The sequence below is a fragment of the Liolophura sinensis genome, chromosome 1 (genome assembly GCF_032854445.1).
Source record: "Liolophura sinensis isolate JHLJ2023 chromosome 1, CUHK_Ljap_v2, whole genome shotgun sequence".
Lineage (NCBI taxonomy): Eukaryota > Metazoa > Mollusca > Polyplacophora > Chitonida > Chitonidae > Liolophura > Liolophura sinensis.
The window spans coordinates 51,947,320-51,975,226 of record NC_088295.1 but is presented as its reverse complement, the minus strand read 5'-3'; the positions used below and the strand labels follow the sequence as shown (position 1 = coordinate 51,975,226).

Here is a 27,907-nt window from a genome sequence, read left to right as displayed (position 1 = left end):
TTTGGATGGCCTGACGAGGCTACCAGCGACGTCTATGTTAATAGGCCCTTTTCTGTGAACGACCCCGTGTCACTATCTGAGCAACAACTACATTTTCTTAGCCGCTGTTTCGACACAAATTAAACGGCAAAAATCACATATTAATTATTACACCCAAAGTTTAGGGTTGTCTTTTTGCACTACATGTAAATGCACAAGTACCGATCACGTATCCAAATATATACAATTTCTTAACTTCTAAGATATAGTACCTTTAATGTGTAGCTTAACTGGCATATTTACTATATAATTCTTCATCCTCTCCGGCTGTTGGGGAAAAGGTCTGTCAACAACCTGCAGATGGGTGTGGGTTTCCCCCGGGCTCTGCTGGCCGTTGTTGTGTAAGTGAAATATTCTTGAGGACGGCGTAAAACACCAATAAAATAAATAAATATAATTTTTCAATTCATGGCCAAGCAAAAGTAAGGCGATTACAGTATCCAGGCAGAATATTAATTAGAAGTAGGCTAAATGCTTATGTATGGGTTTTATTTTAAAAAAAATTCCAGGACGTAAAGTGAGAACGATGACCGAGCTTATCCAATGTGTGCATTAATTACATACTATATAGGCATAGGCCTACTATGCCCTGCGTACGTGGGAAGGTCTTCCAGCAAGCTGTGGATAGTCGTGGGTTTCCCCTGGCTGTTCCCGCTTTCCTCCCACCATGATGTTTGCCGCCGTCGTATAAGTGAGTGAGTGAGTGCTTGGGGTTTAACGTCGTACTCAACAATTTTTCAGTCAAATGACAACGAAGGAATCATTAGGGTGCATGTACGTGTAATGTGCCTCCTTGTTGCAGGACGGATTTCCACCGCTCTTTTATTTAGTGCTGCTTCACTGAGACGACTTACCGAAGGCAAGTAAGCTGCCCCGCCCGAGCCATTATACTGATACGGGTCAACCAGTCGTTGCACTATCCCCTTCATGCTGAACGCCAAGCGAGGAAGTTACAACTTCCTCTTTCAAAGTCTTAGGTGTGACTCGATCAAGGATTGATCCTCGATCTACCGGTCCCGAAGCGGGCGCTCTACCAACTGTGCTATCCGGGCCGGTCCCGTCGTATAAGTGATATATTCTTGAGTACGGCGTAAAGCACCAATCAAATAAATAAATAAATGAATACTGTGTCTCGTTGTGGCGTGACGAGCCCATGCCGTCAGTGTGCCGCCACCACTGAAGTATGAAGCTTCGTTTACTGGCGAGCGGTAGATTTAGCGGTTTCGGTAGCGATAGCGTCCGCGGCCGCAGCGGCGGCTTTGGTAGCGGCAGCGTTTTTTTTTTCCGCAGGGGTGAGTGTTTACTGAAACGCGGTACGAGCGGTTTTCATTTCCATCATGGTCCCCGTACAGCCAACTCTCGCTGATCGTGATCAAGATATCATTATCATCGGATTAGGCATACTGCTGCTGAAACGAAAAAAGAGGAGAAGATTTCGACGATGGAACGTCCACCCCATATTACAGAGTCGCAACACACACGGGGTTTTCCATACACTGGTTAAAGAACTTGGGCAGTTCGAAGAAAAGTTCATTGAGTTTCACAGGATGTCAAGGGAGCAGTTTGCCCAAGTGTTCCATCTAGTTGAAGAAGGAATATCAAAGATGCATCATTCCCGCACCTATGTCATACAAGCAAGAGAACGACTGAGTCTAACTATTAGGTGAGAATTTCTCGTTTTTTATTGTCATGTGCTAATACAAACCAGCCAGTCCAGAACTTAATGTTTGACACAATACTTAATTTTGACGTTGAAAGGACAACAGGAAAAACAAAACACACTCCCATCTCCGGCGAGTGTTGAAATTAAGTTGAGTTCAAAGTGCATACCAAACTCCTGGGTATGATAGTGAAAGGATATCAACAAGAAAATACAGATTGATCAAAGGTTCATAGAACATTTTGGCTATAGAACATAAACTTCTCGTATTCAGACAAACTCAGTAGGCTCACACAGAAAATAATCATCTGATCAGCTAAACATTATCATGGATCGACTTTTCCGATCTTCTTATCATTGTTAAAAAAGGTTAATAATTATGAATATCTTGTCAATATCAATTCTCAATTATCATTGTCAACATATGCAATTCGGAAGGCAGAACGTATAATATCCATCGGCGCGGCTGTCCCCACGTCCTGCGAAGTGTTGTCGACTTTAGGGTGAAATTCTGAATTCTGGCTTGGTGGAGGCATTGACATGTCCGGTAACAGGTCGTCGGAGCGGTACAAAGAATTTTGTCCCGAAGTACAGGGCTGGAGGCTGGTTTGAGGTGCAGGCCACACAGAATTCTGGATCACATGGCTTTGGCTTGAGGACGGATAGGGCACCGTGGGTTGAGGTCGCAGCGGTAGAGGTGTAATAGTAATGCTACTGTCCGGATTTTCGGCGTTGAAAAAGATTTGCGAGATCTGAAGCTTGACGTAATGTTGAAGAGTCGTTGGTAATTGTTTTAAACGTATGGAGTAATTCGAAAATAACAGATCCTCTGCGCTGTCTGCTGCTATGTCCTTAACCTGTTGGCGCGATTGTGTGGCTGCAGAAATAAAACTAGTCAAGGCATTTTCCAATGAGCTATCGTTATCTGGTGTTAAACTGTGACGTCCACGATGAACCGCTTTCTTCTTCTTTCTCGAGGTTTCTTCGGAAACCTTTTCAGTTGATAATGATTGCGAATGGTCAGCTGAGTCCCTCGCCAATGGCTGTGACTCATCAGATGGGTAATTCTCTCGTCGTGAAGAACGGCTGGAGGACATGGATGAGACCCCGGCCAATGGCTGGTTCTTCTCCTTTAGGTCATTCTCTCGTCGTTGTTCAGACCGGGAAGATGACATGGAAATGACAGACTCGTTGTCCATGTCCATATCGTTGAATTCGTCATCACCTGACAAGGTCGACCTGCAACAGCAGATCAAACTTCAGCTGATCAGATAAATACTGTTTTCAGTAAAAGTTTTTCATTCTGAGCCTTTGCTGTGAGCTGCGACTGACAGATTAGCGACTGATTCGTTTTGTCGAATTTTGTATCGGTGGATCGCCCTGAATAAATATTCGTCTGAAATCATGAAAATGTGGCGAATCGTGACTCGACGCTTGCAAGCGCTGCGCGTGACATTGGTACAAAATATCAACTCAACTCAAACCAAAGACTTCAATGCAGTAATAAATAGAGGATATTACACAGTGAAGGGTGGATACCACAGATCTTGTTCGAGTGAAAGCTGACGACGATAACCCACGAGACGCGCAGCGTCGAATGGGTTATCATCAAAGCTGACGACGATAACTCACGAGACGCGCAGCATCGAGTGAGTTATCATCAAAGCTTCCACGAGAACGATATCTGTGGCATTCTACTGTGTAATATTCTATTTATTATTTATAAGAAATTTCGGTATCAAATTCCTTTTAAAAACTCATAAAACCAGTTAGGCCTAATTTAATGACACAAAACATTAACCACAAGCCTCCCATACTGTGACGTCATGTGGAACGTACAGCTGGCGCCTGCTGCAACGTCACGTTATTTATTATAAATAATAATGAAAAATATTCTATGTTTTCACAGGTATCTGGCAACTGGTGAATCATATCGGTCACTCGCGTTTGCCTTCCGAATTGGAGCGAGTACAGTGGCCCAAATCGTCCCGGAAGTATGCGCTGCTATTTGGAACAAATTGTCAGTTCTATACAATTCATGAAAGCACCAAACTCCCCAGAAGAATGGAAAGCGATCGCAGAAGAGTTTTGGATTAAATGGCAGTTCCCACAGTGTTTAGGCGCCATAGATGGGAAACATGTAGTTATGAGGAAGCCAGATAATTCGGGTTCTCTGTATTTCAGCTACAAGGGTACCTGTTCGGTTGTACTTCTGGCGCTAGTGGATGCGAATTTGAAATTCATAGCAGTCGATATCGGAGCCTTCGGTCGCAACAGCGATGGAGGTGTATGTTCAAGAAGCTTTTTCGGGAACCGATTCATCTTCCCTGCTGACGAGGTATTAAATAACTATATGCGCGTCGGTCCTGTACCATTTGTCGCCGTTGGAGATGAGGCGTTTCCATTGATGACGAATCTGATGTAGGCAACTATCGCTAGATAAGCGTATTTTCAATTACCGACTAAGCAGAGCCAGGAGAATTGTTGAAAACGCCTTCGGTATATTAGCTGCCCGATGGCGGGTGTTTCACACAAAAATAGCAGTGAATCGTACACATGTGACGGACATAGTGAAAGCTGCTACTGTTCTTCATAACATGCTGCAGGCTCTGTCAACGGCAGTTCACATAAAGGCGTTGGTCAATGAGGCACCTGATCTTTCGCATGCAGAGGGAATTTGCCCTTTAGCCGGCATTGGAGGTAGAGCGCGAAATGATGCTATGGAGGTGCGCGAGCGATACAAAGACTTTTTTCTTCAAGATGGATCCGTACCATGGCAAGAAAGACATGTTGAAAGAGGATATTTGAATTAGTAATTAACAAACAAACCTTTCCATCGAGTCCTTCCAAGACTCAGTGTCGTTTTCTTCGTCTGACAACGGCATCACGTTCGACTCGGTGCTAAAAAAATTCAAAATAACATTGAATTACTTTCTGACATATTTGGCTTTGATAAACGTATGTTGCAGTTTGATAATTGAGACCCGTAAAACTCACCTATCTTCATTCCCGTAATTTTCCAAGAACGATAGAATCCCTGCAAATTTATAGGCTCTGACCGGCTTTGCAGCCTCACCGCTTTTCTTCTCCTTTATTTTCTTTGTATATTTCCTGTTGGCGTCGACAATATTCTTCCATTTCTTCTTCCAATCAGCTCCTGTGGAAATCCACAAATCATTATTTCTTTGTACTATTAATTTTGCTTCTAGTGTGTCTGATTAATCTGAAATAAAATGTATAATGACCGTTCCAATGGGAACAACCCAATCCTGCGTCATATCGTTCACTACGTATAGCCTATAGGCCTATATTTCAGGAGAAAATATGAGTGGAATGAAATAGGACCTCTTCAAATCGATGCCAGCTTACCTGACATGCCAGGCTTTGCCATTTGCTTGCCTATACTGCGCCAGATGTTGTCAATCTTCAGCGAGTCCATGTGGTCCGCCCTGGTACAGTGGTATATGGCAGGGTGCACCTTTACATGCTCTATCAGCTTCTCAATATCACTATCATTTGACTTCGGAGGCATTTCTGCTGTTAATCTTACGTTTAAAAGTCAACTTAGCATGTGTTTATTGCAATTAGTTCTCTTCTGCACGTGTTTCCTTGATCGAAACCGAAAGTGAATCTGGGAAATCCCCTCCGCGGCGATTGCACCGGCTAGCGGCGAGCGGATTTAAATGCCCCTTGGACCATTCCAGCGGCGAGCGGAAAACGGCGAAAAAAACCGCTTCTCCGCCGGTTTGCCGCCGCCGCTCGCCAGTGAACACTACATAGGAAAATTGTACATAAGAAAAAAATTCGCTGACTGCTGCCGCTGTCGCTACCACTACCGCTACTTTACCGCTCGCCAGTAAACGAAGCTTTAGGCTATCATAAATCATTCCGAAGACACCAGACATGAAACCACACCCCACTCCAACCCACCCATTCATATTATATTACACTGTCGGTCTGACCATAAAAATTATGATTAATTCGAGTGTGACCATGAAAATGCTGGTCATAAATTTGTGGTCAGCTATGGATGACCATGGAAATTATGGTTGCATGGAGCGCGACCATGAACTGCTGGTAAAAAAAAAAAACTGTGGTCAACCATGGCCGACGATGAAAATGCTGATGACCCATACTTAATCAAGAAAACCCACCATAATGTTCATCGTCGAAGTAAAATGTTCACCTTCACAGAAAGTTTTACAGAAATATAAATTATATAATCACATTTTCCATGAGTTTTGTGTGTATTTTACAAGTTTTGCTGCAAAGATGTATCCCTCACAAATATGGTTTATCTTTGCCCTTTGAGTCAATACCTCAGATATAATAATTTATCAATTTCCTGTAGATCTGTATACAATGGGGAGACGGCATATGCTTCAATCCTATGAGGTGTGAAGTACGACCTTGAGCCACTGTTAGGTCAAAATGGATTGTAGTGCAACGTCTACAATGTTACAACGTATCAGCTTCCACTGTAACGTCGTATTGTCCTTAATGTGATTATTTTGGCTAATGAAAGAGACTGGGACATTGTGGCACTGAGAGGAAGATAAATTAATTAAAAAGTCGAGTTAGGGTAATTTTTTTTTAGTCAGTTTGGTTACCCCGAACAAACACGAATCTAACGATGGCTTCAACTTTTATTATAGAATGCCCATTGTGTTTACTGAAAGAGGATAACTTTGTTATGTTTTTGAGTACCCTTTTTTACTGAATTTCCACGTCAGGATGTCGGTGTCCCTCCATAAATAACAAATTCTGATTGTTATTTTTGTATAACAGAGCAAACGGTTTCTATTCAAATTTGCTTCGACTTGTCCCAACTTTGATGACAACAGTCTCACACAAAGGCACAGACATACCCACGAACCCTACGTTTGTCAGCATTGCTAGATCAGACTCCACAAATGGAGAACATTGATACTGAATATGACAGTGGTAAGATTTGCATTTTCTGTGCTTACTGTGTGACCCCCTGGCGTTACTTGATTGAGCTGTTATCTCTTTGGATTTGTTGTCTTAGATTAAAAAGCAAACTTGTTCATACTTTGCTTTTTCTTTTGTACTGTCTTCTACAGAGTATTAAAAATGTCAGTTCCCTGTAACGTCAACCTTGCCAAAAGGCGGTTGTTTATGCTAGGCATTTTGCCAGTGTCTGATAAATGTATGTGCCGTCAAAACCACATTGGAGGAGATAAGCAAGTCTGTTCCGGACCGGGACCAACCATTTATATTGATCTTCAGCAGTGTCGCAGAAACGCGCAAGATAATTCGTTATGTCGGTATGGAACCTGTGTGCCAGTGTACCTCTGTGGCCAAGCGGTGTATGGACTGTTTTCAACATACTACTTATTAAACGTATCCTATTGTTTCCATGTTTCCAGTACTTTGGACTTGCTACAGGACATGGTTTTTTGATAGCCCTTGGCAAAGTCAAAGATTAGGGTATGGAACCTAAAGAGAAAACTGATTAAGGAGACATGATGTGCTTTGGTATTGATATCTTTGGTTGGAATACTTCTTGTGTTTGATCCGTTTTAATATATGCATGTGAGTTTTAATTGCCAAGTCGTTCTGATGTATTTCGTGTGATAACATCTGTCATTTAGTGGTGTGAACAGTGCTTGATATGTGTTCTGGGCATCCTTGTTGATGTGCTGGGGAGAATTAACATACATGAGATAAATTAGTGTTCCAAGATTGAGGGGTATTCTGTGATACTTATAAGTTATATGATTTGCCAACATTTGCATCGCTTTTGGCTCAGTACATTGTTATGCCACACTGCAATACATTTTTGACCCTTCTTTATACACTATGCCGAGAAAATCACAATCTAATCTAATCACAATACTGTTATACTGTTATTGACTGAATCACAGACAGTCAATTTTGTTAAACCTCATCATGTGGAACTTTGTCCCATAACTTTTAGGTGTACCTAAACTAATTGATCCAGTGATGTACTTGCCCCTTGGAGGATGCAAAGCCTGCGTCAGCATGTGTTCATTTCTTGACTGAATTGTCTTAACCCTACTTATGTAGTTGTATGGACCAAACTATAGATTACATGGTGCTGGAGACTTGCACAACAAAATTGGCCATTGCTTTGATACTATTAAAAACCTTTCGCCTTAGACTGTAAAATAAAATCACCTCTGATGACGATAATGGTAGCCATATTTCGTAGAGTTCCTCTTGACCATGAATTCAGCTTTCAATGATCTAAAAATGACATTTAAAACCTGACTTTGACCATATCATTCATTGTCACAGTGACCGAATCGTATATGGGCCCTCCCACCTTAGATTCCGAATGATAACGCGTTGCATGCAGCACAAGTTGCCCGTCCCATCTCTTTTGATAAGCTCTCTCCAAGATGGTACATCTGCAAGTTTTCCCCAACAATGTTTGATGTACATGTATAGGACTTCATATCTACCCAAGCCTTAACACCGGATCACTTGAATGCCGTTTAGAATTTTGTCGTGGCGTTCGAGTTCAGAGGTACAAGGCAAAGGCAATTGTGCAGCATGTATATATATATATATATATATATATATATATATATATATATATATATATATCGAGTTCCCTGGACCCATGGAATTTCTGATATGGGAAAGCCACGTGTTCTCTTATTTTCATCTTTATTAATGCAAGCCACACATGTTTATCATCACGCTTTTATATGACTCCATGTACTACCCTGATCCTGCGGCTATATGTGAATGTCTTGAAAACGGAAGTTAGCCAATCGTCAGGGTTATCCAGTCACCAGCTCAAATTGGCAAAGGATTTCGACAAAAAGAAAATTTCAGACGTGTCATTCAAATGCACAAAAATCTCTTTTTCAAGTTGCAGGCCAACTTGAGGAGTCGATCGAAAGTATTTTGACACTCTAATACGAATACTAACCAACATCCAGCTGATTTGATCAGTTTTGTCTTAGGTCTCCATTCGTACAGGATGTGCCAAATTGTTGTGTTATCAAGCTTTGCATGTCTGTCGGCCGTGGGTGCTGACAAACTATAAATGTTTTTTGTTTGTTTGTTTGTTTGTTTCGTCTTTGCTGTCCATGATCAGAGAAATTACTATTTGAACAGATACTATGTTTATATCAATATTTATCAGCTACTGAAGCTTTTGAAAACAATTGGGAGGCATAGCCCAGACACAAATACGGACGGACAGACCGACAATGGTGGTAAACATATAATAAGAAATGACATTAAACAGTGTATAAGAAACATTCTTTAGTATCTATATAGCGCTTAATAATAATACGTTTTTTGGTTCGACGTATTCTATATATGCTCGCGAGTGCACATCGGACAGCAGTATATGTACTTGCGTATTATCTTTGTTGGTATATAGTAATCAATGTTTAACATAGCCTGGAGATAACATAAAGCCTGGACGGCCCGATATATGTTTTAGTCTCGGACTTAGCTCAGTGTGTGACCCAATATTCAGAAACATAACAAACAGGTTAACTGGAAATTTTCACTTTTATTATAAGTTGTAACTTGCTGCTATAAACTGTTTATAGGCCTACTGACAGTAAACAATACACATATATACTTTGCTGGACACCAGTAAATTACCATTACATGATACAAGTGAAAAATTCTTTAAAAAAAAAAAAAAAAAGAAATTCAAAAGGCATTCATAAAGTAGATACATTTTCCATGAATTATGTGCTATATATGGACAAAATCTGAAATTTTGCAAATAAACTTTAACAACACAATGACAGTTCTTCAATTTCTATAAAAGTATGACAGCATATGTTTTTCAGCAAACACTGGATGTGTAAGAAATAAATAAACCTAACAGAACCATGGATTTTGGTCCTACCTGAAAGCTGTACATCTCTACACAAAGCACAATGACCTTTGACTTAATACATTTACATACTGTCAGGCCAGTTTCAATATGGCTGTTCCAATTCAAATTTATTCATAATCCACGTATTCCATATGAGAGCTTACCGCACAAGGCAATTTTTGACTTGAGTAAAGAATTGCCTTCATACAGAGTATACACCATAGTCCCAAGTACTGGAAGTTCTAAATTTAAGACATTGCCTGTAAACCAAGAAACATTCGTCAAGCTTCAAATTTCAACCCAAGTCAAAAATTGGCTGTGTGGAACAGGCCCATGGGCATGAAAACTGTACAGTGTTATGACATGTGGATGGTACATGCTTTGTACTATGTACATTGTCTTCAGGTGTCATCGGAGTGTGGTCTGCATCATGTAGATTGTTTTCAGGCGTAGTTGGTGTGTACATGATGATGTAGTCTGCATGATGTAGATTGGTTTCAGGTGTGGTTGGTGTGTAGTCTGCATGATGTAGATTGTTTTTAGGTTTGGTTGGTGTGTACATGTAGTCTGCATGATGTAGATTGTTTTCAGGCATGGTTGGTGTGTAGTCTGCATCATGTAGATTGTTTTCAGGTGTGGTTGGTTTTTACATGTAATCTGCATCATGTAGATTGTTTTCAGGTGTGACTGGTGTGTACATGCAGTCTGCATCATGTAAATTGTTTTCAGGTGTGGTTGGTGTGTAGTCTGCATCATGTAGATCATCTTCAGGTGTGACTGATGTGTGGTCTGCGCTCGAAGGTCGAAGGCCTGTAAAATTAGAAATATTCTGGTTTGATAGGACACACAAAATATATCACAAAACATCTCACTTTAACATACTAAACTGTACAGGAGTAAAATGCAAGTTCATAAATATATAAACTGCTTATCCAAACTATTCCCATTACACATACAAATGCTGGAATACTAAAACATAATTGACAGAGATACATTACATGTCAATATAAAGCTACCTATCAAATCCTGAAATATTTTAAAAGGTCAGGAAAATTCTTATCCCCCAATATTATGCACTCCTTCTGAAATGTTGGCTATTATAAACATTAGATACAGACATCTAATATGTAAAAAGTATACACATCACCCATATATACCACAATATATTAATTTTTATCAAGAGAGATGCAAGTTAAAAATTTCTGTACAAAACACAGCTATATCCATAACAGGAAAGCAAATAGAATGCATGATGTAAATTGCACAATATCACATGCAGTTTAATATGAAGTTTAACAATGACAATAGAGCATGTACACCTTTATCACTTGCAAGATTGTCTGTACCAACCAACCAGCATCAGACACAACATATCTGTTATCTGTACCAACCAGCCAGCATCAGACACAACAAATCTGTTATCTGTACCAACCAGCCAGCATCAGACACAACAAATCTGTTATCTGTACCAACCAGCCAGCATCAGACACAACAAATCTGTTATCTGTACCAACCAGGCAGCATCGGACACAACTAATCTGTTATCTGTACCAACAAGTCAGAATTAGACACAACAAATCTGTTATCTGTACCAACAAGCCAGAATCAGACACAGCAAATCTGTTATCTGTACCAACAAATCAACATCAGACACAACAAATATGTCATCTGTACCAACAAACATTAGACATACCAAAGCTGTTTTCTGTGCCCACAAATCAGCATCAGACACAACAACCCAGTAGACGTCACAACAAAACTAATGTCTTCACCAACGAATCAGCATCAGACACACCAAAGCTGATATCTTTAGCAACAAAGAACCCAGACATACAAAGGGTGTTGTCTGTACCAAAAAACTACTCTCAGTTACACTTAATCTTATCTTGTTTACAAATGTAATGTTTTATCCATATACATTCCAGCTAAATGCCACATATTGGTATCTTATGGTATTCAGTGTATCATTTAACACCGCTAAGTAATGCCACAATAAGTGAAGCATGCCCTGACATAACACTGCACAGGTGGCAATCCTTCTGCACACATTACAGTCAGTTAAACATCGTCTGACATAACACTGCACAGGTGGCAATCCTTCTGCACACATTACAATGACTTAAAAATCGTCTGACATTAAAATCCACAAGTGGCAATCCTTCTGCACACATTACAATGAGTTAAGCATCGTTTAACATAACACTTCACAGGTGGCAATCCTTCTGCACCACATTACAGTGAGTGAAGCATGCCCTGACATAACAGCTCACATGTGGCACTTTTTTCTGCACACATTACAGTGTGCAGTGTACAGTTAAACATCGTCTGACATATCAGTCCACACATGGCAATCCTTCTGCACGCATTATAGCGAGAGAAGCAAGCAATGACATACAGGTGGCAATCCTTCTGGACCACAATATAGTGAGTGAAGCATGCCCTGACATAACACTCCACAAGTGGCAATCCTTCAGGACATTATAGTGAGTTAAACATCGTCTGATATAACACTCCACAGGTGGCAATCCTTCTGCACACATTACAGTGAGTTAAACATCGTCTGATATAACATTCCATAGCTGGCAAATTCTTCTGGACATTATAGTGAGTTAAACATCATCTGACATAACACTCCACAGGTGGCAATCCTTCTGCACCACATTATAGTGAGTTAAGCATCATCTGACATAACACTCCACTGGTGGCAATCCTTCTGCACACATTACAGTGAGTTAAACATCTTCTGATATAACACTCCATAGCTGTCAATCCTTCAGGGCATTATAGTGAGTTAAACATTGTCTGACATAACACTCCACTGGTGGCAATCCTTCTGCACCACATTATAGTGAGTTAAGCATCATCTGACATAACACTCCACTGGTGGCAATCCTTCTGCACACATTACAGTGAGTTAAACATCTTCTGATATAACACTCCATAGCTGTCAATCCTTCAGGACATTATAGTGAGTTAAACATTGTCTGACATAACACTCCACTGGTGGCAATCCTTCTGCACCACATTATAGTGAGTTAAACATCGTCTGACATATCAGTCCACACATGGCAATCCTTCTGCACACATTATAGTGATTTCAGCATTGTCTGAAATACCAGTCCACAGGTGGCAATGAGGCATTTATGTATGGCACAAAGCTGTCTATAGCATTAGCATCTGATTAGCACAGCAAATCTTACAGGTTTTCAATGCATCAACATATTATGCATTGTTTTCTGAGATACATAATAAACTCCTAAGTTTGTAGGCGATTGCATGTTGCAGTTTTTCACTCCTAGACATCAAAAGATATGAGATGTACAAAAATATGACAACCATGTTAAAATACCACAGGATGGAAATGCCAATACATTACACTTGCATCCCTGTGAATTGAGCAAAATTTCAGATCTCCGACAGTGTGACTGACTGAAAAATTGAGGACTGGATATGTTTGTTCCCTGCACCAAGTGTTTCATAGTTTTTAATAACCCACCACCAAGGCCTTGCACGTAACACATGTAGACTGTATAATTAAAATAATCACAAGTCAGGCAGTGACATAGCATTATATTTTTGTCTTATCACCAAAATCTCAGTTGATTATAAATTTGATGTTGTTGTGGAAGCTGGATGAGTTGAGCTGGACTCAACTCTTCTCAAATAATGGTGAAAATTAATTGGATTGCATTTTCTATCTCTGTAACAAGAGTGCGTCAATGAAGAAACCAAAGATGTATTCAAGGAGACAAAAAGCTTAGCATAGTCTGGGAGTTTTCCATTGTGTCAAATCCTACCTGACTAAGTTTTACAACAAATGCTGTAGCCATGCAAGAAGGAGTCGTGCATCAGCATGGTCTGAAATCTACCTTCTGTCAGAGCTGTTCTGGCAACAGCAGCCATGCAGCTTGGCATGTTCAGCCACTAAATGTCAACCTAAGGCTTATGTACAGTTAAACAAGGTTTTGAAAAACTTCAGATGGTACGAACTCTTTACATCTACCACTACTTAACACTAAGGCCCTGAGAGGATTTTTCAAAATTGTGTGTCCAAACCTGGTATTGATCCAACATACCTGGTGACGTTGTGAAACGCAACAACTTTAATGTGGGCACGATGACACAGCCTTAAACTGGTCTGTTCCCTGGACACCTACATCTGTAGGTGAGTGTGCCAAAACACACTATTACATAGGGACTGTCACCTGCACATTACTACTTTTGTAAACGACTCCTGGTCAAGTGGTCGGAATGGTGCAACTTATAACTATATCTACTGATACAATGTTTGTGCAATATCACGATGGGTTTTGTCCAAACAGGGCTGTGTTTTTCATGCTCAAAAAGCATCCCTCAGTAATTCTCGCAGTTGTGTGGATCTGCTCAGGTCTTGCTTAGCCCGCCTCAGTCTGTACAACATGGGACAGTCCAGGCACACACAGCTCACCTCCTCTTCTCCCACACCCATACAGCTACTGCAAACCTGAGAGTAGAAATGGCAACATCACATTTAATCATTCAAATGCGTTTACACATGACATACATGTCTTATATGCAATGATACTAAGGACTATTGACTTAAATAACAATTAACATTCTGGTTAATGAGTGGAGAAAAATATATTTCTGGCTTACAGTGCCACTTGTTGAATAGCGGGAAAAATTGACTGATCAACAGCAATGTGTCCAAGCGATTGTTAGTCTGTCAACAATTTGTCAGGCAAAACATTACCAGATGCTAGCACAACACAGCAGACATGATATGGCCCCACAAACACCTTAAAGTACACTCCACATGACGGCAGACTTAATGAGTGTTAAATACTGATTCTGGGCAGCAACAATTTCTGTCCTTGGTCAGTTTTCTGAACGTCCATCCACTGTGCTATCATTTTTTCTACTTCCAAACTTGAGGTGAGTGTTAAAATGTGAGTAAAATAAGAATAATCTATTCAACAAGAACAAAAGAGATGTACGAGACATGACACTGTTTTGTCCACAAAATATGTACAAGATCAATTCTTTTCATCTGACCTTAAATTAGCAGAAAACTCCTGTGTGTCAGTTGTGTCACTGTACTCATTTTGTGTATGAAAGCATGGGAAAAGCTGGCGTCAAAATAATAGCCTGGAGGCACAAACAACAAAGTTTATTATGTCCGCGTGGTTAACTGCTGTGTGGATGTGGTCAACTGCTGTGTGGATGTGGCCAACTGCTGTGTGGATGTGGACAACTGCTGTGTGGATGTGGCCAACTGCTGTATGGATGTGGCCAACTGCTGTATGGATGTGGTCATCCGTCTGCTGTTCATCGGTTAATTCCTGGCATTACTTACCACTGCCAATGGACTTGACCTTTTGGGCTGATGGATTCTGGCTCCTTGACCAGCTATATTTCACCATACTGCACTTAATTCACGTTACTATTTTATGTAATACAATGGAATTCATAGTGATGTATATCTGTACATGTAGATTTATTTCTTCATTTCAAGGTGACAACACTTCCTTAGCCAAACAGTATTCACCACACATTAGCGTCAGAAAAAATGGACATGGACTAAGTAATTTTCAAGTGAAGTTTGGATTATGTTAATAAGGTGATAGTTGCTCAAAGCCTGAATAATAGTTCAATAAGTGAAAGTGCAGCGCTGAAGGTGTAGTACATCAATGACTCATGATAGTATTGTGTAATTTTTGTTAACGTTACACCTTAAGTATTAATTGTAATTTTTGTACATGCAGGTTGAAACTGTATGTGTGTCAGTTCTAAATGTCGCTCTGACCTATGAAGGGCTCTTCAAAATTTTCTTTCTGTTTTAACATGGAAGCCTTATTATTACTGTCAATAATTACAGACATTCAATAATTGAGACACACTGAATGTAAGCCGTAAGATCACAGTATTCACAGCAGGTGACATCGGCATGCCAGCTCGAGTAGGCTAGTATAAAACCTCTCCCAATATTATGGGCTCAGGAGCATTGTAAAATAATTAACTGGCTATGTATATATGTCAAACAGTATAAAACTTCAATTTTCTTTAAAAAGGTTTGTATTGAATCGTGTTGCCATTGCGATTGTTGTTGTTTCTCCAGATTTATTTCTAGCGTGGGCTCGTTTTTTAGATAGTCTTTCCGTAAGATGTAAGTGCCACTAATTAGTTAGTACAAATGACTTTTAAATGGTTAGTCTTCAGATTTTGAGGACCACATGTTCTGAAAACATGTCATGTATATCCAACTAGACATTCTATTGGCTGACACTCAGTTGAACACAGCTAATCAATGCATATATCAGTTTCTCAGCAATTTTGCCGTTTATATAGGTCTACCAATGTGTGAAGAGTTTTATACGACATTCGATAACAGCCAGTCCATGGCATAACACGAGTTCACGTGAACACAACATATGCCCAGACAAATACATTTGTTTGAAATGTAAAAAGGATACCAGCAGTACTGTGGTGAGTATAACCCCTGAGGGGAATCTTCATGGGTGTTGATAATGGGTATGCCATTACCATGACAACCGCACAAAAAGACAAATGTGTCCACCAAAAATGAAAATTTTATGCCGAAAACAGTTGGACATGTAGCCTGGACACAAAATCATATCTATTTACAGAGTATACATAGTGAAATGGCAATCTGGTAACCGTGACAAAGGTGGAAATGTACAAATGTGAATTGCAACGCATCGTCATTTGTGGATGTATGTCCACCAAAAATGGAAACTCTTCTAGGAAAACAGCTATAGTCCGGACATGCAATCACATCTACTGTAATTCTTCAACCTTTTCGCATGTTTGCAAACATATTCTGGAGGCATTATTCTGTGTAGACTGTGAAGCCCTGACACTCGCCAATCCAACCAATATAGTTTTGTCTCCAAAATCAAATTACCTATGTGTATAAATTGCCCTTTCATAGGCAAAAAAGGTTGGTGAAATAGGGTATCTATATAGTGTATATATAGGGAGACTGGCAATCTGTTAACCATGACAACCGCGGAAGTGAACAAATGTGAGTCGTGACACATCGTCACCTGTGTATTTACATATCCACCAAAACGTAGAACTCTCTGTGGAAGACAATTGGAGATATAGCCTGGACACGAATATGGACGGACAAAATTGCTGTAACAATCGCTATGGCGGGGGTGGTGGTGTTGTTTGTGGTAATGGGGGGATGGGGGTTGGGGGTGGGGGGGGGGGAAAGGGTACGAAAAGTTAATCTTTCCAAAACCCGGCAGAATGTCTCTCCTCATCTTGCCAAGCTGGTGAAACTCAATGAGGTGTGACAAAGGTGTGCACTACTGTCATGGATTGACTACCGGTAATTCAGTAGTCCCCAGAGAGAGTTTGTAACTTAAGACAACAGGCTTCGCAAGGCATCCTGGTTTACACTTCCTGAAAACGCGCCTGAAATTAGGGTGAGGCAAAATCGTTCTGAATATAGAGCTTGGAATAGTCAGTGGACTGGACGCACCAATTCGAATGGATTTTACCTACTTTTTCAGGCCACTTTATTACTTTACAGAGTATGTTTGTTAAGTCTGATTCTTTTCTAATTAGAAAAAATTAAACGTTGGCTTCAAAAGTATCATTTTAAGGCCTTTACTTGCTTCTCAATGTGCAGTTTTATATTAATAAACTTTGACTGAAAACCAGTATTCGAAGGATGAGACAGCACTTGCTAAAACATATTGAAAACTGCATGTGTTTTCTAAAAAATATCATACTTAATTTTTCCCATGAGAATTTGCCAAAAAAAAATGACAATACTGAGCAAGTGGCTGGTGTGGATCAAGGCAGCCATCCTGACAATTTTATCCAATCAAACATGTTGCTATCAGATTTGCGTGAAATAAGTGATAACGTACGCATTCATTCTATGAGGTGACACATGACGATGCAGAGTGACTACATAAAACATCAATAGACCCTGTTGGGCTTAGATTTGTTTCTATCGTTTCAAATTCGTTGTAAAAAAAACCCGGGGACCCCTTTGGAGGAAGTGGCCGTACATACTTAAAGAATACTGTTATTTCAAGTCTAAATTTGGCTAAAAACTGCTATAATTTTGTTCAAATTTGACACAGGGGTCAGGAATTCAGAACTGAAATGTAACTTGTTACTATGAGGACCTGTGTCAAGTTTCAATTTGAAATGATGACCTATTTCCAAAAAATGTAGCAAAATAATATAATGGGCTGATGGATGGAGTGCTAAACTATACAGTTTAGTTCGACCCAGGTAATGATAGGGGATTAATAAGCAACTAATTAAGTTGTCACCTGTTTGAGGTGGTGCTGGGTTCTCTCCCACTGCCTCATCCTAGCACTGAGGGTCACGGTCACGGTCTGTGGGTCGCGTCGACATTGGGGACATAAGGGCTCCTTGGTTTGCTCGTCACAAACAGGGCAGTTTGTTACAGAGAAGTACTGCGATATAGTTCCCTGTAAATATTACACACAAAGCTATTCCTTGAACACATAAAAGAAAATTTAAACAGGGATTTTTTAGATTCTCCATATGTTCAATGTTAGTAGGACCTTTGTGACATTAAGCAGTTGATGGCAATCCTTGCACTCTTCATGCAGTCAAAACAAGAATGAAATTTAAAAAAATGATACTGCTATGGACAGGGAATGGTAGAATCGGGAGGCCTTCTTGCCTGGACACAAGATCCGAGCTTTCTATGCTTGTGTCCTTTTATCAGACTCATCCCACTTGATTTGAATGGAGAAAAGCCTGATTCCTGGGGGAACTTTCATTGGTGACATACATACATCCACTTTTGAATCATGGAAGCAGTGAAATTCATTGCCAGCAGCCTTTAAATCACTGACTTTGAAAACTGACTTCATGCACCCTTCCAAAGATACCCTTCATTATCAATCACCAGAACAACACGAGAACATAAGAAGTAATTGTTAAGTCATTTATAGCATAATGGTCTACAGAAGTTTATAGATATTTTTTCAGATATATATAAGTACCTTTTTGTTCTCTCCTGATCCAGAGCTAGCTGGGATTACCTTGACAATCCTCGGCATCTCTTGATACCTGAAACGGCACAAAACAGAATTAGATGAACATTTACCATAATTCCATTTTTTTGTGAACACATAATTATAATGCACTTGTAAAAGTAGACATCAACAAAATTACACCATCAGCCACTCAAAATGTGTATTAGTTTATGCAAAGTAGCATTGTTCCTTGCTGTTATTACACTGAATTGTTAGGCAGCACCTCCACCAACAAATCAGGCATGTGTATTAAAGTGAAATAACCTCAGTTTGCAGGAATCCTAACCATGGGATTCACAGGTGTGGTTCAACACTGGCTATGGAAAGGGAACTTTTAGAGTCTTCTGCTATTATTGTTGCTATTTGATGAAAAAACAGTTGATATCACTTTAAGAGTGCACTCTTACAATCATTAAAAACGACTCGTCTTCCACAATTAGAGCTGGCAACTCAATATGCCACAAATGGGATAGTTTGTCAGTGACTTGCCAAAGGTGTTAGGTGAACTCAATTTCTGTCATCCACAAAAATGACTACCACTGCATGCATTAAAGATTCTTGAGAATGGTGTTAAAACAAAATAAACAACTCAAGGTAATGAATATATCTGATAGTAATATATAGTAACACAAGTTCTGCTGCCAGCAGCCAATGAAAAGTCTGGCTTCTGAACCAATCAACAGGCGGATTTAAAGTCTACTGAAGTCACATGGAGGGTTGACTAGCCAATCAAACAGCAAAGAGTTTCTTCATCAACCAATCATATGAGGGAAGGATACATATAGATGAGGCACATGAAGCACATCGCAGTCTGAACAATGAAGCTTATCGGGGTACACAAGGTTTAAAGTTATTGTGGCTCCAAATTTGAATGCAGAAAAATTTTGAAGGGAAATAGCTCTCTGCATGCCCACCAGGAGGACTGCTCCTTACATTTCTAGGCTTAGGGCAAACTAACCCACCAACCAACCCTAACAAACTGGGTAGGCATCATTCTATGCCTGTTGCGTTCAGTCATGAAACTTCCTTTCCCCAATAAGGTATGTCAAGTCAGCCATTAATTGTTGTGTGTGATACACCTTGAAATTGGTCAAGACCATGGCACCACTGACATGGACCGCAGTCCACCACATGGCATTATGTAATGATCAACTACTAACTAACTGTTCGCCCCACAAGTACATGTCATTTTGGCCGTGAACCGTAATGTTCACTTGTACTGTCCCCAGGGGACCGTGAACACAGACCACTACAAGTACATGTCATTATGACCGTGAACCGTAATGTTCATTTGTACTGTCCCCAGGGGACCGTGGACCGCAGTCCACCACAAGTACATGTCATTATGACCGTGAAACGTAATGTTCATTTGTACTGTCCCCCCGGGGACCATGGACCGCAGTCCACCACAAGTACATGTCATTATGACCGTGAACCGTAATGTTCATTTGTACTGTCCCCAGGGGACCGTGGACCGCAGTCCACCACAAGTACATGTCATTATGACCGTGAACCGTAATGTTCACTTGTACTGTCCCCAGGGGAAAGTGGACCGCAGTCCACTGCAAGTACATGTCATTATGACCATGAACCGTAATGTTCACTTGTACTGTCCCCAGGGGACCGCGGACTGCAGTCCACTGAATGTCACACTTACAAAGGGGGACCACTGTCTCTAAACTGTACAAGGCCTGCATTTTTGTATAGCATTTTTTGTTATGTGAAGGCCTAATTCAATCCCAATTTAGGACTTGTGCTCAAAATTTTGGGTGAAATATGGTAGTTACTACATGAGGACTACAGTTAAAAGAGAAGACTAGGTCTACAAAATAAATGTAGCCAAAACAAAAAAGACTACAAAATAGCAGAAAAAGAGGACTACTGAATAGTTACTATGTGAAGACCGCAGAACGAGGTGAAACCTACAGAACAGTTACCAGGTAAGACTACAGAACAGTTAAAAAGTGAACACTATAGAAAAGTTAAAAGGTGAAGACTACAGAATAGTTACCTGGTGAAGAACGCAGAATAGTCAACAGAGGAAGACTACAGAACAGTTACCAGGTGAAGAGTGCAGAATAGTCAACAGAGGAAGACTACAGAATAGTTACCAGGTGAAGAGTGCAGAATAGTCAACAGAGGAAGACTACAGAACAGTTACCAGGTGAAGAGATGAAGAATGCAGAATAGTCAACAGAGGAAGACTACAGAACAGTTACCAGGTGAAGAGGTGAAGAAGGCAGCATAGTCAACAGAGGAAGACTACAGAATACTTACCAGGTGAAGAATGCAGAATAGTCAACAGAGGAAGACTACAGAACAGTTACCAGGTGAAGAATGCAGAATAGTCAACAGAGGAAGACTACAGAACAGTTACCAGGTGAAGAATGCAGAATAGCCAACAGAGGAAGACTACAGAACAGTTACCAGGTGAAGAGGTGAAGAATGCAGAATAGTCAACAGAGGAAGACTACAGAACAGTTACCAGGTGAAGAGGTGAAGAATGCAGAATAGTCAACAGAGGAAGACTACAGAATACTTACCACGTGAAGACATTAACTCCAAGAAGAGACAAGAACCTGTCTAATGGTGGGAGAATCTGTTTGGTGATATAGTATGTGGTGTTTAGCCTCAGTGAGCTGTCTTGTAGCAGTTCCATGGGCTGTCTCACCAGCTGGATAAGAGGCAGTCCAGGACTCCCGTACACAATTACGTACGGCACACGCTCACCCACACGTGGCTCTGATCTATGATCTGCCCGGATACGTTTCCTTACAAACAAGTTGGAAAAAAATTATTTTGGCACATGAGTCAGTCCAACATAAACACTTGCCACAAATGGGATAGTTTGTATATTTACGCCAGTATGTATATTTCTTAAATCCATTAACTTCTCCAATCATCATCAGGGAATGTGTCAGTACAGTTTCACGCATGCCTTGTCAATTTTTTGTGAAGATAAAAAGATTTCCAGAATCTTTTCTAAAATAAACAGAATATCTACTGCACTAACATTGTACTATGGGCAATATGACAGAGAGGAATTTCATGGTTGGTTAGAAAGGAATCAGAACATCTCTTGCAACAAATACAATACTTGAAATTATAGTTCAAACCAAAGATAAAGTAATATGAAAATCCATTTTTTAAATAGCTACTTTGCTGAAAAAACACACAAGTGACTTTCACAATAAATATACTTAGTCTGACATGAGGAAATGGGACAAGAAGGTCATAAATTTTGCAATTTACAGTATTATGTTTTTGAGATAACACCCCTACCATTTTTTTTTTATTCTAATACACCACAGAGACCAAGATATGTAATTTATCATAATCCTCGGTTTAATAGATGCAGTTAGTGTGACAGCTCGCAGAGGTTTTATTGGTTGGGTCAGGTACAAAAGATTTGACACAATGTACTTACAGAACCATGTGTGAAAACGCCAAAATGGCGATTTTTAAGAGCAGCACACTCACACAGCCCCTAAAGAACGGTCAAGGGTCAAAGGTCAACACTTGGGCTAACTTATCTTCTAACAAGGGTATTAGTCACAATGTAGTACGAGGATAAACCTTGTTTTACAGAGTCATTCCTCATGACAACCTGATCTCTAACAGCCAGTTCTCAAGTAACCAGCCCTTGCCCTAAGCCCATTAACAACGGTAACAACAGTTACCTTAAAACACAGGTATATGTCATGATTGAGTACGAAGACGAAACCTACTTTATACATTCCTGATGACAACCTGATCACTGATGACAAATTAGTGTAGCTTATGCATTAACCGATTAATGTAAAAAAAAATTCAGTTATGATTTTTTTTTAACCATGAGGTACCTTGAGATATACTGATTTTAAAATGCTGATGAGTTCCAGCTCCAACATATACATATACACTTAAGAATGTATCAAAAGTTATCTTCCTGTCAAGGCAGTAAAATTGCCACTCTAAAAGTTTTCAGCTTATGGAATAGATCTATAAATTCTTGCATTTATCTGATTTGTGTTAAATAATACAACTTAATTAATACAACTTTGTGAACTTTGTGCGTGTGAAGAAACAGGAGTGCAGACGATTGTCAGGTGCCTCACCAGCCGTGTGACTTATACCTGCAGCCTAAACAGCGCTATCTTGATTCGAACAGGAATCAACTCTTTAATACACTGAACTAAGCCACTGAAGAACCACCAAATAAACGCCTTTCTGATATCTGTCTTGTAACATCGGTTACAAGGCAAACTTGTGCAAACAAGATATGGCCATTATAAAAGGATGATTCTTAATGTCTTCAATCCTTTGTTCTGACTGGGTTAAGAATGGAAGAGATGTAATAAAATGGCTGATATAATTTTCTGGACAGAAATAAATGGAGTCTATCACAACAATCCAATGCGGTACACATAAGATGCTTTATTAAAACAAAATCTAAACAGCAAGTCTGCCATTATTTCTGAATGTCAAATGCATTTAGAGATATTTTCATGTTATATGTTATTCATCATGGGTTCTTAAAATGTCTCTCTTTCCTGCTCAAAACCATTTAAAAACGGGTCAAAGGTAACTATATGGATTAAATTACCTTAAAACAAGGGTATCTGTCATGATTAAGTACGAGGATGAATTTTTTAAACTTTCTCATGACAACCCGATTATCTCTTATTATACCTTATTATGTTGAAATATTAGCACGAAAACGGTGAGGATTAACACATTCTGAAGTCATCTTTTGATACACAAATACCTTTAAGAACGAGGGAAGGCAAAAAGTGACTGAGCACATTTTGTCATGGCCGAAAATGGAAAAATCAAAATGGAAATATGCAACAATAACATACTGGTGTGTCAATATCCGGCACAAAAGTTAAGATCAAGAAATCCTTGGAAACCAACAAATTCATTTTAGCCGGCAAACAGCTTAAAGGATTAGTGTCCTGACTGATTATTTATTCATATTTAGTCTCACTTTTATATACTGTTAAAGGGCACAATAATCTGAGTAACATGGCACTTAAAGGATTAGTGTCCAGATTCATTATTTATCCATAGTGAGCTACCCCTGTATATATTGTTAAATTGAGTGTAATAAAATGTTGAAAAAAGGTACATTAATCTGAGTAATATGGCACTTAAAGGATTAGTGTCCAGATTCATTATTTATCCATAGTTAGCTACCCCTGTATATATTGTTAAATTGAGTGTAATAAAATGTTGAAAAAAGGTACATTAATCTGAGTAATATGGCACTTAAAGGATTAGTGTCCAGATTCATTATTTATCCATAGTGAGCTACCCCTGTATATATTGTTAAATTGAGTGTAATAAAATGTTGAAAAAAGGTACATTAATCTGAGTAATATGGCACTTAAAGGATTAGTGTCCAGATTCATTATTTATCCATAGTTAGCTACCCCTGTATATATTGTTAAATTGAGTGTAATAAAATGTTGAAAAAAGGTACATTAATCTGAGTAATATGGCACTTAAAGGATTAGTGTCCAGATTCATTATTTATCCATAGTTAGCTACCCCTGTATATATTGTTAAATTGAGTGTAATAAAATGTTGAAAAAAGGTACATTAATCTGAGTAATATGGCACTTAAAGGATTAGTGTCCAGATTCATTATTTATCCATAGTTAGCTCCCCCTGTATATATTGTTAAATTGAGTGTAATAAAATGTTGAAAAAAGGTACATTAATCTGAGTAATATGGCACTTAAGATCACAAGACAATGTCCTGGTTTTATACAATTTTTCTGCCAACACTCAGTAGTCTCTGCCGAATTACATCATACAAGTCCAGCCTTCACGAGCTGTCAGAGGTTTGCCATTTAGTTCAGCGTTAAAAAAGACACAAGAGTGACAACAAGCATACTGAATTTCTCCACAAAATGGTTTACTGTTCTGCATACGTTTGTAAGAACAGGTCGTCGAAGAACCCTAAAGATATGGCCCTCAGGGAGACGTGGATTAAAGCACAAGGAAGGTTTCTGTACCCACTGAAAACAGCCGTATCTGCTCTCGCCATTTTATAGCTGAAAGCTGCGATAGGAATACAGCTGAATTTCCGCAACAACACCTACACTCAGCACTTATAAAACACTATTAACTGAACAGATAGATAGTAAATCTCTGTAAGCTGTAATGATGATGTCCACACCCTAATGTATTTATATTGTACCCGACTGTATTTGGAATACATGTACAACAACACGTACCGATAGTTGTCATGAACATAAAATCCCTCGGGGAATAGAATGATATTTCTTGTGAAACGGACAGAGGGAAAGAATAGTACATAATTATTAAATCTTAAAATAAACACACCAAATGAACTACAGCTTACCAGTCCGTATATGGCCAATGCGGTTGGAAATGCCTGGACAAAGGTCAAATTCATCGTCTGAAAACTTGGAATCTCAAGTCTGGCTAGAGATGTCAGTGTCATAAATCAGAAAGTCATCCGCTATGGGCTCAAATTGATAAGGCAGTATATTTGTTTCTGTGTAGCTAGAATCCATCTCAAAAATGACATCGTTTTCACACGTATCCCCAGGTTATTTAGGCCAGCTAGACTTGGGTTGGCCATCTATGACATCACCCGCTGAGCCGTGCTAGGCGGACAGCCGGAAAACGGCTAGGGGAGTAAATCTATTGTTTTGGTGGCTTTGAAGGCATTATTATATTTCTTAGAAGCCCACCCAGCAATGTACTGTTTAAACAGGTTAATTTAAACATCTTAATAATTAGGACCAGGAGTAAAATCTGGACATCAATCCTTTCCAAAGTGTTTCCCACAAAACTGGTAGCACTACATTGAAAATTGGCTTCGGAAAGTCTCTGTGAAACACGAATAATGTGTATACATGTAAGAAAAAGCAATAAGTATAGCCAAAGCGACAGTTACAGTACAAAGGTATGAAGTACTCTGCTCACTGGGCTATGACAAGTAAATTACTTTGCTCTTCTGAGTGTCATCACATTAAATATGTGTATATAGTTGTGAGTCATGCAATCTTGAGTTTATCCACCATACTGTAACATGATTTCATATGAATACTGATATCCCATATCATACATAGGTATATCTCAAGGTAAAATATCCCTTCCTCATACACCACATGACCAATAAAAGTCATAATTAGCATTAATTAGGCCGTTCTTAATTGGCTTAGTGCACCGGCTGGCAACCTAAGAACTGGCTTTTAGTGATCAGGTTGTGATGAGGAATGTACGAAATAAGTTTCATCCTCTTGCTCAATAGTGACTGATACCCTTGTTTTAGGGTAATTTAGCTCAAATATTGACCCTTTGACCCGATCTTAAATGGTTTTGAGCATGAAGTTGGAACCTAAGAATTATCTCAAGGTATCATTTGGTAAAAAAAATGTCCTTGTATGCCCCAGGACAAACAATAGTCATAATTAGTGTTAATTAGGCTTTTCTTAAGTGGCTTAGTGCACGGGCTGGCAACCTAAGAATAGGCTTTTAGTAATCAGGTTGTTACGAGGAATGTATAAAACGAGGTCCATCCTTATATTCAATCGTGACCGATAAAATCAGCTTTGGGGCACTTTTAACTCCACAACTATACATGGGTGGCAACCTCAAGAATCACTATTTTGGAGTTTTCACACATATATGGTTCTGTATGTTCAATGTGTCAAATTTTTCATACGACACTAGACTGATAAATCCCTGCTAGCTCCCGGACTAAGTGCTTTTTGAGATACTATCCCTCTAAATAACCATAACATTGATTCTAATATGACAAACACCAAATCGTGAAGTTAGTCATTAACGTTAGTTCATCCGCACACAAACATCCGATAGACGTCCGATTTCTTGGGAGTTTATTTATATTTAACACTACATGATTTGTACAAACCCCCGTTTGAAGTAATCAAAATTTATTAGTGGGCTGCATGTGAATAAAAGTTAAGAAAAATGTACTTGAATCGCTTTTATGAATAATTTTATATTTACATTTTTTTCGGTTTGGACAGTGATGTTCTTGTGTTTACTATACTTGTATGAAAAACAGCATGGTTGTCAGGCAGCAAAGGCAAAGCTGATTATTGTAGGCTTAATTAAAATACCCAGAAGTGTCATGCAGAGAACTGGGACCAAGAAGAACTCATGCAGTCTTAAGTCTCCAGCAGTGACACTTCAGCAAGACTGAAGAATAAACATTTTGGATTACATCCTGAAAACACTGATCTGATAAGTGTGGCCAGGTATACATGCCTGCTGACCAGACGCAGCATACATTGTAAGCTCTGCAATCTGGAAATGCCCCATTCCCTACTGAACATACATGTTTCCTTCTTTATTAGCTCTTTTTGATGCGAGGCTCACAAGGTCCTTACAGCAACATAAATACGTTATGATATTTAGATGTCACCTTTATACAAAGGCGACAAATGTTCACAACAGTGTGAAGGATCACACAAAAGCACGGCCACACTAGACTTCTGTCTGCCTGTGTTAGGGTGATTGGCAAGGCGGGAAGCACAAGATAGCACGTACTTTATTCACAAGAAAGTTGCGACGACCTGTGAAGTTCATTCGTAGATTTGGCGAGTTCACTATAAAATTGACAGTTGACACATTTAAAGACTTTGACAGCATATTTCTCCCTTCATCAAGTTGATGAACTGTTGTTGCGCACAGTTAGGTTAGGTATTGCGAGATAAATTTTCTGCATTTCACGTTTAATCCATATTTAAAAGTACAGGTTCACATAGCTGAAAACCCTGGGACTACACCTTCGCTTGCAAACTAAAATTTGTAAGTGCTGGGAACTACATTCACACCTTTAAACGAAAATCATACGCCTCAGCAGATCTCCGACGCAGAGCGCAGTAGAGGGTTTGGCACACGCCAGTAGAGGGTTTGTCACACCACAATAGAGGGTTTGTCACACAGCAGTAGAGGGTTTGTCACACCCCAGTAGAGGGTTTGTCACACCCCAGGAGAGGGTTTGTCACACCCCAGTAGAGGGTTTGTCACACCCCAGTAGAGGGTTTGTCACACACCAGCAAAGGGTTTGTCACACCCCAGTAGAGGGTTTGTCACACACCAGTAGAGGGTTTGTCACACACCAGTAGAGGGTTTGTCACAACCCAGTAGAGGGTTTGTCACACCCCAGGAGAGGGTTTGTCACACCCCAGGAGAGGTTTTGTCACACCCCAGTAGAGGGTTTGTCACACCCCAGGAGAGGGTTTGTCACACCCCAGTAGAGGGTTTGTCACACACCAGTAGAGGGTTTGTCACACACCAGCAAAGGGTTTGTCACACACCCGTAGAGGTTTTGTCACACCCCAGTAG

The 27,907-nt window shown here is 39.7% G+C and overlaps 1 protein-coding gene across 1 annotated transcript in view; it reads right to left on the bottom strand.

Moving 5' to 3' along the window:
- Positions 1-13,774: 13,774 nt before the first annotated feature.
- Positions 13,775-27,907, bottom strand: part of LOC135462216 (uncharacterized) — a 52,829-nt gene continuing 38,696 nt past the window's right edge. Inside the window, exons 25-28 of the mRNA XM_064739629.1 lie at positions 21,115-21,342; positions 18,539-18,605; positions 17,834-17,995; positions 13,775-14,019 (exon numbers count right to left, since the gene is read on the bottom strand). Coding sequence (XP_064595699.1) covers positions 13,876-14,019; positions 17,834-17,995; positions 18,539-18,605; positions 21,115-21,342 — 601 coding nt within the window. The 3' untranslated portion in view covers positions 13,775-13,875. The remainder of the gene's footprint in view (positions 14,020-17,833; positions 17,996-18,538; positions 18,606-21,114; positions 21,343-27,907) is intronic.